Source organism: Notothenia coriiceps, unplaced genomic scaffold (genome assembly GCF_000735185.1).
Source record: "Notothenia coriiceps isolate Sejong01 unplaced genomic scaffold, NC01 NC01_scaffold00028799, whole genome shotgun sequence".
Lineage (NCBI taxonomy): Eukaryota > Metazoa > Chordata > Actinopteri > Perciformes > Nototheniidae > Notothenia > Notothenia coriiceps.
This window is the reverse complement of record NW_011361500.1, coordinates 12,683-29,251: the sequence shown is the minus strand read 5'-3', so window position 1 is coordinate 29,251 and position 16,569 is coordinate 12,683. Positions and strand designations below refer to the sequence as shown.

The 16,569-nt window shown below is 38.6% G+C and overlaps 1 protein-coding gene across 1 annotated transcript in view; it reads right to left on the bottom strand.

Moving 5' to 3' along the window:
• Positions 1-12,557: 12,557 nt before the first annotated feature.
• Positions 12,558-16,569, bottom strand: part of LOC104958409 (WD repeat-containing protein 7) — a 9,938-nt gene continuing 5,926 nt past the window's right edge. The window contains exons 7-8 of the mRNA XM_010786148.1: positions 15,996-16,040; positions 12,558-14,993 (exon numbers count right to left, since the gene is read on the bottom strand). Coding sequence (XP_010784450.1) covers positions 14,809-14,993; positions 15,996-16,040 — 230 coding nt within the window. The 3' untranslated portion in view covers positions 12,558-14,808. The remainder of the gene's footprint in view (positions 14,994-15,995; positions 16,041-16,569) is intronic.

Genomic DNA, 16,569 nt, shown 5'->3' with positions numbered 1-16,569 from the left:
ACACACTCACAGCCTGGCTGTGTTTGCTCAGGCAGACCCCACGCAGCAACCAGTAATCCACCTCACACTGGCTGCTCCTCGAGCCTCAAAGGGCGGAGCAGCGAGCCCCGCAACGTCCCGCCAACACGGCACCCAGACCCCACGCAGCATTCTAATCTGTTTGTCATTACTGGTGTCCTTTTATGGTTGCTAACAAACGCCATTGTAACACAAACACTGATGTTCCGCTGTAACGGTGGTGGACTCATCAGAACAGAGTGGGCGAGCTAGAAAGAGGGGGGGGGGCAGGAGCTCCAACAAGGCGTGTAGGGCAGAGAGTGAATAAACATACTATACAGAGATGCTGTATGAGAAACCAATGTGAGTTTGGAACATTGAACAATATAAATCTATTCTAGTAGACCTCAACAATGGAAATATGATCAGTAGAAATGGCCATGTCTTGGGACCTTTACATTTTGGCATGAGAACGGCCCCTTAGAGTGGTGCTGCCACCATCCGTTAAAAGGAGGGATTACATTTGGAAAATTTATTCTGTTTGACAGTGCTAGTGGGCCATAAATAACACATTATAAAACCGCATTAAACCTGACTTGGTCTCCAAACATTGGACATGCCTGCTTTTAGGTATACAAAATAAAGTGTGCTCATCAGCCTGCAGTCAAACTTGTCAGGACCTCAACACAAACTGATGAACCCAGATGCATGGCCCAGAGACAAAATCTTGAATGTAATAAAAAAGTGAATTTATTTTCACAGTTCAGGTAATTCCTCTTAACAGAGTAGGTGGTGGAAATAACATAAAGCACTCACAAGGAGGAAAAAACTAGCGTAACAAAGAGAGGACTTAATAAAAACTTTAAGCCAACAAAAATAAAGAAACATAACAAAACCTGACATGAGTGAAAACAAAGCGATCCTTTCAATGCTGAGGCTTGGCACGACCAATCGGGGAAACAAACAAGACGAACTGACACAGGACAGGGGAGAGACAGGTCTATTTAAACATGAGGTGAGTGGGAACAGGTGGAAACAATCAGGGACTAGGCAGACACTGATGATGGCGGGAAATACACACAGGGGGAGGAAGAAACAGGGCCTGAAATGAAAGACAAGAGGTAAGTACAAAATAAAACAGGAAATGACTCAATACATAAACATAACTAACACATTTGAAGAGACACAACAAAACTCCTTGTTTGAATGGAACTGAGAAACAAATTAAAACCTGGATACTGCGATTTTGAAAAAAGTATAATGTGAGATCTGAATCAGCATAAATACCTAAATAAATGTGAGGAGATTGTCCTTCTTGAATGTAAAAAAAAAAAATGTTGGTCTCCCTTTGGTCTTCATCAACAGTATTTAGCAAAGGCACAGTCCTCTTAAAGCGACATTCATTGAAGTTAGTTGATTAAAATCTTTTAAGACCAAAGTTATCAAAACCTTTGAAGACATATCACATCTCAAGCATTTTTGATGATAAGAGATGGTTGAGAACCCTGATTGGTCCTTTGATCAACTTGCTTAAAGTGGACCTATCATGCTATATTTGAAACATATATGATAGGGCCATAGCTATATAAAACATGTCTGTGAAGTTTTTTTTCAAAATACCAAACAGACATGGCCATTTTAGCCATGCCTCATTTCGCTCTATTTGCTCTTTTCCAGCCCTGTTTTTGCAAGGGCTGATTCTGCTTTTGTGGCAGACTACAGCGCCACTTACAGACCTGGCATATGTACTATAGCGTCTCCAGCACTTTCGAGCGGTCTCTCATTCCCCTTATAGGCAAAATCTTCTACTATGCTTTCTGTCAAATGGTACACTTAAAGCGTGTTGAGTGTTGAAAGAGTCCTCCAATACCACCAAAGAGCAGCATTACATTCAGGGAATCAACAACTGGGTTTTTAGGGATTATGTTGGACTATAATTATGTTTGATTTGCAAAAAAAGGTGAAATATTATCCAATAAATTGCATACAAGTTGTTGATAAAAACATGACCCTCTTGGGTGTGGTGTTCCACAGGGCAGCGTTTTTGGTTTTCTTGCTTTTTCTTGCTGATGATGATTGCATAGATTTACAAACGGTTTATTGACAAACTTTGAGAAGACTGAGTACTTGTTTTATTGATAACATATATTTTCTATATTTTCATATATTATATCATCTTTGCGAGATAGTAGCTGTAATTACTCTCAAAAAACTACTTATATTTGGAATAGTTCATCTGACACATTAGACACATTTTAAAAGGTGTGCTCAAGTCTTTAGAGAGACAATTTTAGATCAAGTCAAGAAGATATTAATTTTACCAAGAGCTTTTTCAACGAGTTAAAAAGAAAGAAAAATACATAGAGCCATGGCTTTGCCAATACTGGTTTTACTAGGCTGACATCAATATTGATATATCAAATACATATGGATCTATCTTTCAGCATATACTGGAGCCTTTTGTAAAACAAAAACTAAATGTTGAAATAATTATCCCTCAATACTTTTTTGAAGAATTGCAATAAAGAATAAAGTCTACATTGTTATATCAACCTTTCAGTGCTCTCTGGTGGATACACTATATAATGGAGAAACTTTTACTAAATGACCTAAAAAAAAGCCACTTGAGTTCAAATGTCCTTGTTACAACCAGGACAAATAAAGTGAACTTAAACTGTACAGAGCTTTAATAACCTTGGACCAACTTTAATCACAGTGTTTGAATTGCAAATGGGCTCCAGTCTCTGCATGTGGCAGCGCTTTCTGCTCGGTAAGCCTCACAGATGGCAGCTTTTCCCTACGCAGCTGAAACAAGTCCCACAGCTCAATCTCTTGGACTGCTTCCACATCACACCCTCTACCTGTAACACAATAATTGTTAGGGCTTGGCAGGGAGAGTTTGCGCTGACAATTGATTTATATGTTGGCGTGAACACAGCACTCACGGCTGCAGCTGCTTCTGTTCAAATGAGACAAGAGATCACTTTATTCTCTGATGAGCTGACAGAGACTTTTGAATTGTCAAAAATTGAATGCAGGCATAATTTCAAACCTTGTGATGTTAAATCACTTTTCAACATTAAAAGCAAGTCTTTAGGCCCACAGGCAGAGTAGCTCTTAGAATGAATGAAAAGTGTGTTTTTACTTTCTTTTGTACTAGTAACAAAACTGTAGTGAGATGAGGGAGTCGGGTGTTCAGGCCAATGGTCTAATTTTAGTTTATGAATTTTAAATACATCTTGTCTCAGCCTTTATTTTCCCCATGCTCATTTGAGATCATTTATGGTGACAGTTCGATAATTCAAGCAGGAAACAAAGTGCAAAAAGTATCATACTTCTGACTTAAAAAAAAGATAAACGTTTGCTTATTGGCCATGATTTTCATTGTAAAAGTATGGCTGTCAAATGTTGGCATATAGTAAGTGAGAAAATAACTGGAAAATAAAGAATATGGCAGCAATGTGCTTTGCATAATGCCGTTTAAAAAAGACAGGTAGGAGAAAAAAAGGGCAATTTACTTCTTGAAAAAAAGGGGAAAAAAAGACCAACGTTTGAAATAAAACTTAATTTAATTTAAATTTGCATTTTATGCAATATATATTATTTCAGATCTCAGGAGTGTATTTTCTTGGGCCTAGCATAGACATAGTGCTGACTAGAACTGATGTCAATAAGCAAACACAGACTGTCAAATGTGAATTATTTTAGGAAGATGTTGGTCTCACAAGAGGATACATTTGATTTCAATATGATTGACCTTGATTAAATGAATGCCTTATTTCTAATAATGTATTTGGTACATTCTGAAAATAGAAAAATGTTCAGTGAAATATATGATCTAATATACAAATAAATTGTTTTATATTCTTCTAAGTTGCGGTGTGTGTGTGTTTTTTGCTGACTGCAGGTTTCATTTCTCAACTAAGAGTTTGCTTCTGCCAATCTCCTTATCGGGCCTTGATGTTGAATTGAACCTAGGAGTAAACCTTCTGTGAATGGGTTAAAGTTCACTTAGAGAACCTCAGATTTAGATACTATAGATACTAAACCCATTATTAATAACCGCCTAACACAAGGGTAAGGTTACATAAAGGGATGCAATGGTATGGAATAAAAAGCAGCCAGTAGTTGTGGTCGCTTCGCACACAGCTGTATGTTTTATTCTGTTATTTGTTGTCCACTCTGATCAGGGCACTGTGGAGACTTTGGCTTTTTGAAGAAGGCTCCAGCAGGGAGTCTCTGCAGGGCCACCTTCACAAACATGTGCCTCTTTTTATTGCAGTTCTTCAAATTCAGCCTTTGTTGTTCAAATCCTCATCGGGATGTTTGTGTGGCCAAGCTCCCACTCTCCTATGAACACCGTCGAGCCTGATTGATTCTTCATTGTTCAGATAGTGGTGTCTTCACCAGCAGCACAGGGTCTCCTTCAGGGACGCTCTCACACTGAGTCATCCAGCACATTGATTCATTGCTAGCTTCACATAAACATTATCACACCTTTAGAAGCGCTCCTCCCTGTATTGATTGCAATCATTTTCTCTTCCAGGATCACTGCTTCTACCACGGCCATGTGAGAGGACATCCAGAGTCCTGGGTGGCTCTCAGCACATGCTCAGGAATCAGGTAGGACACAATACTGTGACAGCGCTTCCTCTATCATGTCAGTGTAAGACTGCACTGACATGACCCTCACCAATAACAGTAGGTTACATACTTTATTTATTACTTCAAGTGATTTCGAATTTAAAATGATACAGTTTAGTGTAAGACATTAAACTGAGGACACATCGCACTGTCTACGGCCACGGCAATGTCCTTGTTTTACTGCTAAAGATCAAAATGCCTAAACTCCCAATGTCAGAGCTCTTCTTTTTTCTTCAGATTGTCATGATAATATGTAATTTGATCCTCCTTGGGGATCCAGGCAGCAATTCTTTAAGTCTTACATTTTCACAGCCTCAGACCAATTTCAATGTGGAACGCCTTTTTAATATTGAAGGCTCAGATTGAAGCCTTCTCCTCGCAGAGACGTCCTGAGGATGTGAGTCCCAAAAAATATATTCATGGATTTGATCCAATAAAAGAGACATCAAGTAACAGCTCAGTGGGGCTTTAGCAGGAATGAATTTCAAAGCCGGTTTGGTAAATCAAACAGATAAAAGTTTCAGAAAGTTTTTTATTGCGTGCTAAGGACATCTTTAAGTTTCTCTACCTGAGAGGCTGGTACAGTGCTGACACTCCCTGGCACTCTGTGTCCCTCTGTCCTGATCTGGGCAGGGAGCTAGATGCTGCTTGTTGACAGCGGCTTTGATGGGAACAGAGCAGAAGGTGGGGGGGGGGGAGTAGAGATCTGTTGCTGAATTTAAATGCTTCCTAAATGTCCAGTCATTCACAGACCTGTCCCACTGTGATCTTACCCACAATGTTTGTTCTTGGCCTCAAAAACAAACCAAATTGAATGGAGCATTTTGACTTTGATTCAAGAGTGTAGTTAACAGAATGTTATCCTTAGTGGCTGAGTACAAACACATTTTTCAGCCTTTTGTTCAACTCACAACATGAATCACCATATTGGAGTTTGATGTTAAATTAAACTATACATAAAGAGATATCCCATTCACATAGAAGGCTGTACAGTATGGGGATACATCTCATAAAGGAAATAAACTGGATACTTCAAATGACTTATTTGAATCTGTGGCCCACAGTCTTTCGTTGTTATTTTTTTTTTATTTGGCCCATGCTATGCAGATCTCTACACATACACTTTGCAGGAAAAAGCAAATCGATATTTAAAGACTAACCTATCACCATCTAAAGTCATTTAGAAATAAACAAAGGAGTCCAATGGAGGGGTTTCAGGCAGGAGGGAAAACAGAGATTTGAGCTTTTGCAGACCATTCACATGCACTAACACCTATAGAACACTCTACAGGAAAAGGAAATCCCAAAAAGCAGAATAGGGCTCTTTACCTGAAAATAAAATCTTCATAGTTATATGGTTCTATGGTGGTTAGGTCAATTCTTTAGTAACAAGCTTAACTTCGTAACCACTTGCAAACAAATTCAACCATGTCACTGTTTACATCAGTGAATGGTGATCTTAAGAAGTGATATGTGTTTAAGGTCTCTGGAAATGTGCACGCTGAGTTAAAAGAGCACTTAGCTAACTCTCAATAGAGAGTAGAAAATACAAATGGATACAGCGGAACCAGAGACATCAGTTTTGATTTCATGAGTTCTTCATTGTCTAAGCCTGGCGCCTACTCACAGGCCGTTTCTCAATCTCGAGGATGCTGGCTTGGTAGTCGCGTACTTCCAAGCCACTTCCTTCAGAAACGAAGCAAGTATGCTTCCAAGCGCCACGGCTTCGGAAAACGAAGAAGAATGGAACAGGCTAACAAGTGTGCCACTCTCTCTAACGGTTTCAACATAAACTGTACCGAAAATAAATTCCTCATGATGTCTATCTAATTATGAACTTCTTTTACTTTCACGGAACACATTTTTGGTGATAACAAATCTAACAAAGTAAAATAGAAACAGATTGAGAAACGGCCACAGTTTTACTTGGAATTCCACAGAGGCCGCGTCCTTGGTTTGGGGGAAATTTCGAGGCTGCACATGGGTAGACTTTACATCCTTCAAATCCCCACAATGCTTTGCGCACGGACCAATTTCAAAAACCCTTGCGGAGAATGGCTGAACCTACGCAGCGCAGCACACATTTAAATGTAAGTATGTAGTGGTGTTGAACATGTATTGGTAAATATGTTACTTTGTTGCATTTGTTATCACCAAAAATCACCTGAAAGTAAAGCAAGTTCATAATTAGATAGACATCGTGAGGTATTTATTTTTGGTACAGTTTATGTTGAAACCGTTGGAGAGAGTGGCACACTTGTTAGCCTGTTCCATTCTTCTTCGTTTTCCGAAGCCGTGGCTTGGGAGCATACTTGCTTCGTTTCTGAAGGAATTGACTTGGAAGTACGCGACTACCAAGCCAGCATCCTCGAGATTGAGAAATGGGCCGTTTCTCCCGTGTTATTATCCAAAGTTAATGTAAACTTTTGAATAATGTTCTTCATCTACTACAAGTAGTTTCTTTGAATGTAATAATTATGTTGTTTGTTGTTTGTGGAATATTTTATTGAAAAATGAATCTGAATGTTTCGATCTGTTACGATTATAAACTGAAGTGATATAAAAATGAGCCCCATTAACTGAGTTTTAAACATCAGCATATCCGTTCCTAGTCCGGTAATTACTTGCTAACGGAAACTCTGCTACACAATTCTTATTATGTCCAACATGACCGGTAAGTTTCAAATTTGTCCGACAAAATAGATTCTGTCCGGACATTTGACCGGCAAGAAAACATCCTAGCGGAAACCCTGCTACGGGCTAACTTTCTAAAGCATCACCTCCATCATTTTATTTTCAAACCTGCAGGCCTAACTGAGGCTTACTCTAGGACATTTATCAGACTTCACAAAATGCTCCCTTTGAGACACACCAGGCTTTACAACTTGATTCACATGTTCAGTAAGATTCATGGAAACACAATCTGATGTGTACAATTGTTTGGATTTAAAAATATATTTTATGCTGAAACTCTTGGTTTCTACAAACAAAAACAAAATTAGTTTGAACATCAAAACAGTGCTAGTTGTGCTCCACATCAACAGTCCCTTCAGACTGCTGCAAAGCATAGAGGAAGGTAAAGGTTCCCGAACATTCGTACTGCAATAACACTTCTGTATTATTATTAGAATTGTATTATGATGTTTACATTCACATTGAATTCCCTTGAAAGAGGCACTATTATGCTTTTTGTAGTGTTCCGTCTCCAGTAGTGTGCTCTAGGTCTCTGTGCATGTCAATGGTCTGCAAAGGCTAAAATCCCTGTATTCCCTCCAGAGGGAGTTTATATGAATATCAGAAGAATTTGAAATGAAACATTCTGCACAACAATGAAAGAGGTTCGGAGGGATTTAGCAGGAAAAAAGAATGTCCTTCTGGAAGCGTATTACTTTGTATGCTCTTTGAACATGTCCTCTACAAGGCAACAGTGGTATAATACAATATGAATCAACAACATCTTTCATAATCCTCATGACTCAACCGTTTGGCCCCGTCACACTCATTGTGAGAATGTGATTTAAGAGTTGACTGGCAGAAAAATGATTGAATTCCTGGTATCTGGATAGGATGCGTTCATAAGGACAAAAGATTTAAATAAGAATATTTATTGTGCTTTAGCCTCAGTGCTGTATGAAATACCCAGCCACCCGAGAGCAGGGGTATTCAACAAAAATTCAACGAGGTCCAGTTAGAGAAAATCTCCCCATGCAAAGGTCCAGAACATCAAAATGTCTAAGTTGCTTTATGAACTAGTGTGATATATATTGAAGTAGCCTGTAGCTTTTTCAACGTCTGCATGTAATCAACAACTGACTGCCAATCAAATAAAGAAAGTACAATTCAAAAACAACAACATTTGTTGTCAATTAACATTGAACTATACAGATATACAGTAAATGCTGTGGATATGTGTAATGTTCCTCTCGGGCTGCATTTAAAAATAAAATAGAGAAAATAAATAAAATAGCTTTTGAAAATATGTGCATCTTAAAAGTGCTTAATTTTAGGTAAATAAAATAAAGTGTAGCAGCAGCTTGAGTTTCCCTTTCTCTTTGTTAACCATTTCACATCATGACTTAACAGTTTCAGACGATTATAGAACAATATCAGTCTTTACACATCATAACAATTGAACAGTTTTAAAGTTTCTCTTTCTGTTCCTCTTATATTGCAGTCCCTCACTCACTTTGTTCTATTCAGTTTGAGAATTGAGCTGGAGCCCATCCTGCCAGGAGTTTAAATCTGGGCTGAAATTTTGTCAGGGCCATTCTCATACTCACATGCGGGTGCTCATTGGTTTGCCTCGGTTAGCCTGCCCTGGAACGATATTTAGGGCCCGAGCACGGAGCGCTAGGACCCAACGGCGTCCTAGCACGAAGTGCGAGGAAACCTATTGNCTGAACATCAGCAGGAGAGGACTCTTTAAAGTAGAGACACTACATACTGAGTAGTGTCTCTACTTTAAAGAGTCCTCTCCTGCTGATGTTCAGGTGTATATCAGTATGTAGTGTCTCTACTTTAAAGAGTCCTCTCCTGCTGATGTTCAGGTGTATATCAGTATGTAGTGTCTCTACTTTAAAGAGTCCTCTCCTGTGATGTTCAGGTGTATATGTATTCTCTACTTTAAAGAGTCTCTCCTGCTGATGTAGTGTCTTACTTTAAAGAGTCCTCTCCTGCTGATGTTCAGGTGTATATCAGTATGTAGTGTCTCTACTTTAAAGAGTCCTCTCCTGCTGATGTTCAGGTGTATATCAGTATGTAGTGTCTCTACTTTAAAGAGTCCTCTCCTGCTGATGTTCAGGTGTATATCAGTATGTAGTGTCTCTACTTTAAAGAGTCCTCTCCTGCTGATGTTCAGGTGTATATCAGTATGTAGTGTCTATACTTTAAAGAGTCCTCTCCTGCAGATGTACAGGTGTATATCAGTATGTAGTGTCTCTACTTTAAAGAGTCCTCTCCTGCTGATGTTCAGGTGTATATCAGTATGTAGTGTCTCTACTTTAAAGAGTCCTCTCCTGCTGATGTTCAGGTGTATATCAGTATGTAGTGTCTCTACATGTCTCCATGCTTTAATGTTCAAAAAGCTCTTTATTGTTCTCATACTGCCTGTGCTGCAGCACCTCATTTCACCCTCTGTCTGAAACCAGAGCGCAGTCTGCTCTGATTGGTTAGCTGACCTGCTCTGTTGTGATTGGTCAACCGGTTAGAGACTTCCTGTATAATGTGTTTGAGCGCTAGCCATTAAAAAAATGTAGCCTTTGCGGAACATTCACATGCACCAACGATATCTCACAAATTATTCTAGCTTGCGATAAATGAAAAGAAAGACAGATAATGATCTCACACATTTCTGCAAATATTTATTGAAATGATGACAAAATGCACTTTGGTGATTATATTCTAAACCACAGCAGACAGCCTCAATATCTGAAGTGCCTGAAATATCATTTATGACATTTATTTGGCACCTAAAACGTTTTAAAACAGTTATAAAGGCATCCTATCATACACCTCTGCTTTATCATACATGCAACAGATAGTTTGTGTCATCTTGTTGGGATATTAAAGTTATTGCCGACATCACAGTCAAAACAATCGTCCCTATTTCAAACAATTTAACTTTTTATACAAAATAAAACCAGTGTATGAAATCATTTGTATCTCTTAAAGTTTATGAGGTGAGTGCGACAAATAAAATAAACTATGATCTATAGGCAGCTCCTGAGCGACTGTTGGGTATTGTACACTGGATATTACAACTCAAACATGTGTTCCTTTAAATGACACCATCATGCAAATTAAATAAGAAACATTGACAATAAGTGATCCTTCTAAACAACCTCAAATCATGATTTTAAGTGGAGGTAATTTCTCCAAAAAAAATCATCACATTTTCTATTGACTTGAACTTTTGAAATGAACACTGTAGATTTCATTCACGAAACAAGCTCCACACATTCAGTCCCACATGTGAACGTCTTCTGAAATCTTTACAAAAGTAGTTTTAAAACATTTACTCTGGAACAGCAGCTACTGCGGCACGTTCCTCATTTCCCTCCAGGCTTTACACTTTTCAGAAACCTGGTTTAAAAACAGCCAATCACTGTCAGCATATATTACAAAGAAACAGCCATGAACTGTGTGATGCAAAGTACACATGGAGCTGTTTCTGTCTTTGACTCTGCTGGCTACACTTTATAGTTAAACACATTACATTAACTTAACTGCATGTGTTCTCCTGCAAGCTGTAAAGCTCACATCCTGTCCCATATTCATTAAGTCATACTTCATTGTTGCCTTCTGTTTAACACTTGCTCCTAAATTGACCCTCATGTTCCAAAGAGTAATAACACAAAAGATATATCGTGTATACTATTGTTGCGGTAGATTAAACATAGACTGGTTTTAATTGTATGTTTAAGGCATTTTATTTAGTTAATACAGAATATGAATGTTAAATACATTCATTGTTTACATCTGATTGCAGTATTCTCTGCATTATCACTTAAACTTGGTTACGTTAAGGCAACAAAACCACTTAGTTAAGTCTAGTAAACGATTGTGATTTAATCGCGGTACGTACAATAACATAATGTTCTTTCTTTACTTAATAAACTCCACAATGAGTTTTCTTTCAAGTGTTTTTTTTACTCATGTACCCGTCCAACCTCCTCTGAGGGTTTTATACATCATTTGACTTCAGGAGTACTTGCTCCAAATGTATTTTACTGACTGATAAATATAACATGGTCTCTGTGAAATGGTCAGCAAAACTTAAACAGCTAAAGTAAATATGCTAAGTGTGTTTGTTTTATGCTTCAAGTGCACATACAGTACTTTCTCATCTGCCAGAGTGCAGTGACAACAAGCAGGAAAAGGTGTGCTCTTAACAGCATCTTATGTTGTATACAGTCGAGTGAGAGTATATTTTATTTTAAACACCGTTACAGCCCCCAGCTGCAACTGTCTTAATATGAGCAGCTGCTAAACAGCTGAAGTCTCTGGAGCAGCCGCCTCCTGCTGCATCTCCCCACTGGAATAATTCCTCTATAAACAGACTACCATTTCCAGGTGTCTCCTAAATGCCTCTCCAACAGTACACACACTCAGTAAGCTGCTAATGTACCAGGATGTCAGATGGTATTTGTCCATGAGCTCCCTACTGTAACATTTCTCAGGCCTGTTGACAGGATGTGCTGAGAGCTTTCACCTCATTTCACACATGGCTCATTAACCCAGAGTTTACTTAGAGCCTCGGGTTCATTATTCACACTGATGCTAACCGCTAACAGCTAACCGCTAACGCTAACCGCTAACGGCTAACAGCTATCGTAGATTGCTTTGGTTCTAACCCAGATTCACACCACTGATCTTAAAGGTGCATTCAGAGCAAACACAAAGCATTTTTCTCACTGTTTGTGTAATAAGTGGGGCCTCAAATAGCCAATAACAAACTTAACAGGGACCAGATGTTGCTACAACCCAGTTTCACTGGCAATTTGTGTAATAGTCACGAAATGAATGTAATCTATCGATTTGCGTTCACCAACACGATTTTCCCATTTTTTCCGTGTCACACAGAACGATTTTAAAAGCAATGTATTTCTATTGGTAGTGTGTTTCGTGCCTGCTCCATGTCTTTTTGTCCGGTCGGGTCTTGGAAGACCAGAAGCTGTGGGGTTCATAAAAACATTTTCTTAATCAATATCAAGCCACGATTATTGTTTTTATTTTAAATTGTATAATGTCTGACTTTTTGTGCCGTCCGCGAGGAAAATAAATGGGGCTCAGAGACTCAGAATACTGAAATCTGTATTTTTTTTTCCTTCTAATTTGTTATTCGGTGCAGCCACAACACATACTACCAATAGAAATACATTGCTTCTAAACATCGTTCTGTGTGACACGAAAAAAATGTGGAAATCGTGTTGGTGAACACGAATCAAAGGATTAATTTCGTGACTATAACACGAAATGCCGTGAGACTGGGTTGTGCTGTTAGCTTGGTAGAAACTAAAGCTGTCTGGAAATAACATGTTCATTGCACAATTGTCTCTTTTTTCACGGTTAGCATACGGGTATATCTTGACACCCATAGAAGCAGTACCGTAAGTAAATTAATCGCTGCAGGATTAGTGCATTATTTTTGCTTGAATAGAAGTGATTTAGGATGTTTGCATTACTCATTGAATCTGCAAATGTTCCTGCACTCACATTTTTCATTTTACTTTGTATGCATCTGCATCGCCTCAGAATTTTGGGTTCAGTCTGAACACACCTTAAGACTTTTTGGGGAATAACCGTGAAAAGGTTTAGGATAGTCATGCAATAAGGAATAGTGGTTAAACTTTAGGTAAGAGTGTCTCACACTGCAAAACATGCAAGAAATAATCTTACACTTTCAGTCTGTGAGTGTGAACAACGTGTTAGACGAACTCTACATCAAGTCCTTGACTAATGTGTGTGTTATCCCGGGATTAACAGTGTGAAAACACCCTTTTGGTTCTCTGGTTTTCACTCAGTAAGACAACAGCAAATTGCAGATAAAAGCTCAGCTACAGTTTTGCAGCCAAGGTACAAAACCAAAGCGAGTGAGGTAACAGAACATATGAAAACATGTATCAAGCTCTGTAAATAAGCCGATCAGTAACATGACATTTATCCACTGTAGACATCACAGCGTCTCATTAGTTGGTCATTAAAGTTGTCCTGTGCAGACTCCCTGTCTCTGAAAATGTTATAATAACTATGTATGTCTAAATAAAGCTCATATTCAAACTGTTAGAGATCCTGGGTGATAAAATATGCAGCATTATGGGAAATTGACACCCAAAACTACACACATTTTTAAGAAAAAAGCTGGCTTTAAAGATTTGGAAAATTGCCAATTATTTATACTAAAAGAACATTACTCAAATATAAACATATCAGTAGTATTAGATGCGGATCTCATATCCTGTATACTATTACTTCAAGCCCTTCTTTTCACTTATTTGAAGTTAAATTAGCAACTGTTTCTCAAAATCAAAATAAATGCATTTGTTTCTGGGAATGAAAACCATCCAGAAATGGCATTTTAACACGTCTTGTCAAAGGATCTCTTAGAACTAATTTAATTTAAATGAAGTGTGTAATTTTAGCATGTCCTGCAGGTCCATACACTGGGCTCCTTACTCCTGCCTATAATTAGGTAAGAAGGAAATGCATCATCATTATTCATTTGCCAACGTTTATCATGTTGATGAGACTCGGGATCAGAGACAGGGAGGATGCTGGGATCAGATGTGGGAGCTCCTGGGATTTCACCCTCCGAACATTAACATGCTAACCTGGTGCATTTAAAACACAACATGCTCTCGTTACGGGACGCAGGGTAAGGGTGATTTGAATCTATGATTAGAAATAAAAGATAAAACTAGCTAAAGATAAAAAGTAAATAGTAAAATAAAAAATCTGAATTATGCAACATGCCCATTCAAGTCATGGTTAATCCCATCATGTCCGATACCAGCCATTTCGATATTTATTCTCATTTTTTGATACGTTTTTTAAGTTTCTTTGCAAAATAATATCCACATTTGAAATAATTATGACTGAATAAATTAATATTCTGTTGTGTTTTTTAAATGTATCATGCAACAAAACAAATGCTTAATGTTCTTGTCAGAGCAAACGCCTTCAATTATGTTAAATTAGATAACATATGTACATTAAATACATCAATATTAAACTTGACTACAAACGTAAACTAAAAACAACATTATGCCAATGTGTTCATTCAATTTGGCCTAAATGACAAATATTTGGTTTTTTTTATTGACATAAATTCTTCCTTGTTTGGATTTTTGTAAAAAATACATTGATAATTGTGTTTAATTTAAATAATGCTGCCTGAAAAAGAAATGAGCAAAGTTCATGTATGGGCCAACCAAGAAAATAAATCAAAAAATACATCAAATCTAAAGCATGGCAGCGATGGGAGATATCAACAGGAGCTCGACCACATGGAGAGAAATATACATAAATAAATGAAAGACAAAATATTTCTGTCCTCTCTCAACTATCCGTCTGTGGTTTTCCTCAGAGTTTGAGGATCCACAGATTTAAAAAAGGGCTCCCCCTGCTGGACGGGGAGCTGCAGAGTTTTCAGTTTTCAGAGAGTTTGTCTTATTGTCCCGACGCTCGAGCCGTCTTCTGCTGTTCCTCCAACATGGACCTGATGGCAGGGGACATCATGGAGGGGGACATCATGGAGGGGGACCTCATGGCGGGGGACATGGCCGGGGTTAAAGGTCGTAACGGGTACTGTGCGTTTCTACCAGGGACGTAAACGCACTGGAAGAATCTCTGACCTGTGGAGACACCGAGAGAGAAGAAGGGATCAGCAACGTATCGCATATAAGAGCATCATGTGTTCATCTCTGGAACTCTCTCCCTCTTCACATCCGACCACATTCAAGACCCTCCTCAAAACCCACCTGTTCAGATCAGCCAACTCACTGTAGTGCTACATGTCTCCTGTTTCCCAACATGTTCCCTGTTACGGTCCTTTTGTAATGTCTTAAACCTTTCCTTAGAATATGTTATGAATTGTAACGTGTCCTTGTAAGGTGTCGTTTTGTTTTAATTGAGATCGATCATGTGTGTGGCTTTGTCGCAGTCTTGTGACAATCAAATATCTAAATAAAAGTCCAATAAAAGATTAAAAGTTTATATTATATTGTGATTTGTAGTTCATCCAATGTGCACTGGACAGCACCAGCTGAGCCTAGGACTTAAAGGTCCCCTATGATACTGTTTTTCATCAATATATCACAGGTCACAGATATATACAGAGCCTGTCTCTGATTGGCTGAAACACAAAACAGATCATTGCAGCATTACCCATAATCCCCTCTGTTTCAGCCCTGTTTCAAAAGTGCTGATTCTCTGTCTGTAGCTTTAAATGCTAATGAGCTTCTGATGGCCACGCCCCTCTGAGGTGCTCTAGGAGGAGATTCAGGTGATAAGGGGGGGGGGGGCGTTACCTTGGTTGGTGATTGGCTAATGGTTACACAACACAATGTTTTTTTGTGTTATCACAAAGTGGCCAAAATCAGTTTTTTATATAAATGGATCAGGACAAAAAGAGAGGGGGTCTTTGTTCCTGAGAGTTTCAGAATCTCTTTACACAGAGGGGACACATGTTGATGTAGAAGAGACATGAAGAAGAGGGGACACATGTTGATGTAGAAGAGACATGAAGAAGAGGGGACACATGTTGATGTAGAAGAGACATGGAGAAGAGGGGACACATGTTGAAGTGAAATGAACCTCCAATAATCCACATTCCCCAAAAGTAAAGCAACTCTTACTTGGTTTCTTCTTCTCTTTGCTACTTTTATCAGTCGCGGTCTCCTCTGCAAGAAATGGGAATTCACACATTGTTATATAACGTCAGTTTTATAGTCAAGTGTGAAACTGAGACTGAGAGAAAGAGAGAAAGGATGGCATGCATTTAAGTGATGGGAGGAAAACAGTCTGGAAAGAGAGAGAAGAAGAGAGACTTTCACTCGGATTGATTTTAACATTTATGGAGAAAATCAAGACTTTTTCTGCACTAAAAAAGTCAAATATAGATTGGATTATGAGTTGTAAAACAGTTAATTTGGATTATTGGTTGGTGTAGAATCTAAAGAGTAACAAAAACACACACCTTTACAGATATTGCAAATTAAAGTGAAATCAAACAATCTTTGCTCCAAGAAACAGGAAACAGTGAGGCAGACGTTAAAAAGGAAAGTGTGGATTCACTCGGGAAGTGTGTGTGTGTGTGTGTGTGTGTGTGTGTGTGTGTGTGTGTGTGTGTGTGTGTGTGTGCGTGCATTGTGTGTGTGTGCGTGTGTGTGTGTGTGTGTGGTGTGTGTGTGTGTGTGTGTGTGTGTGTGT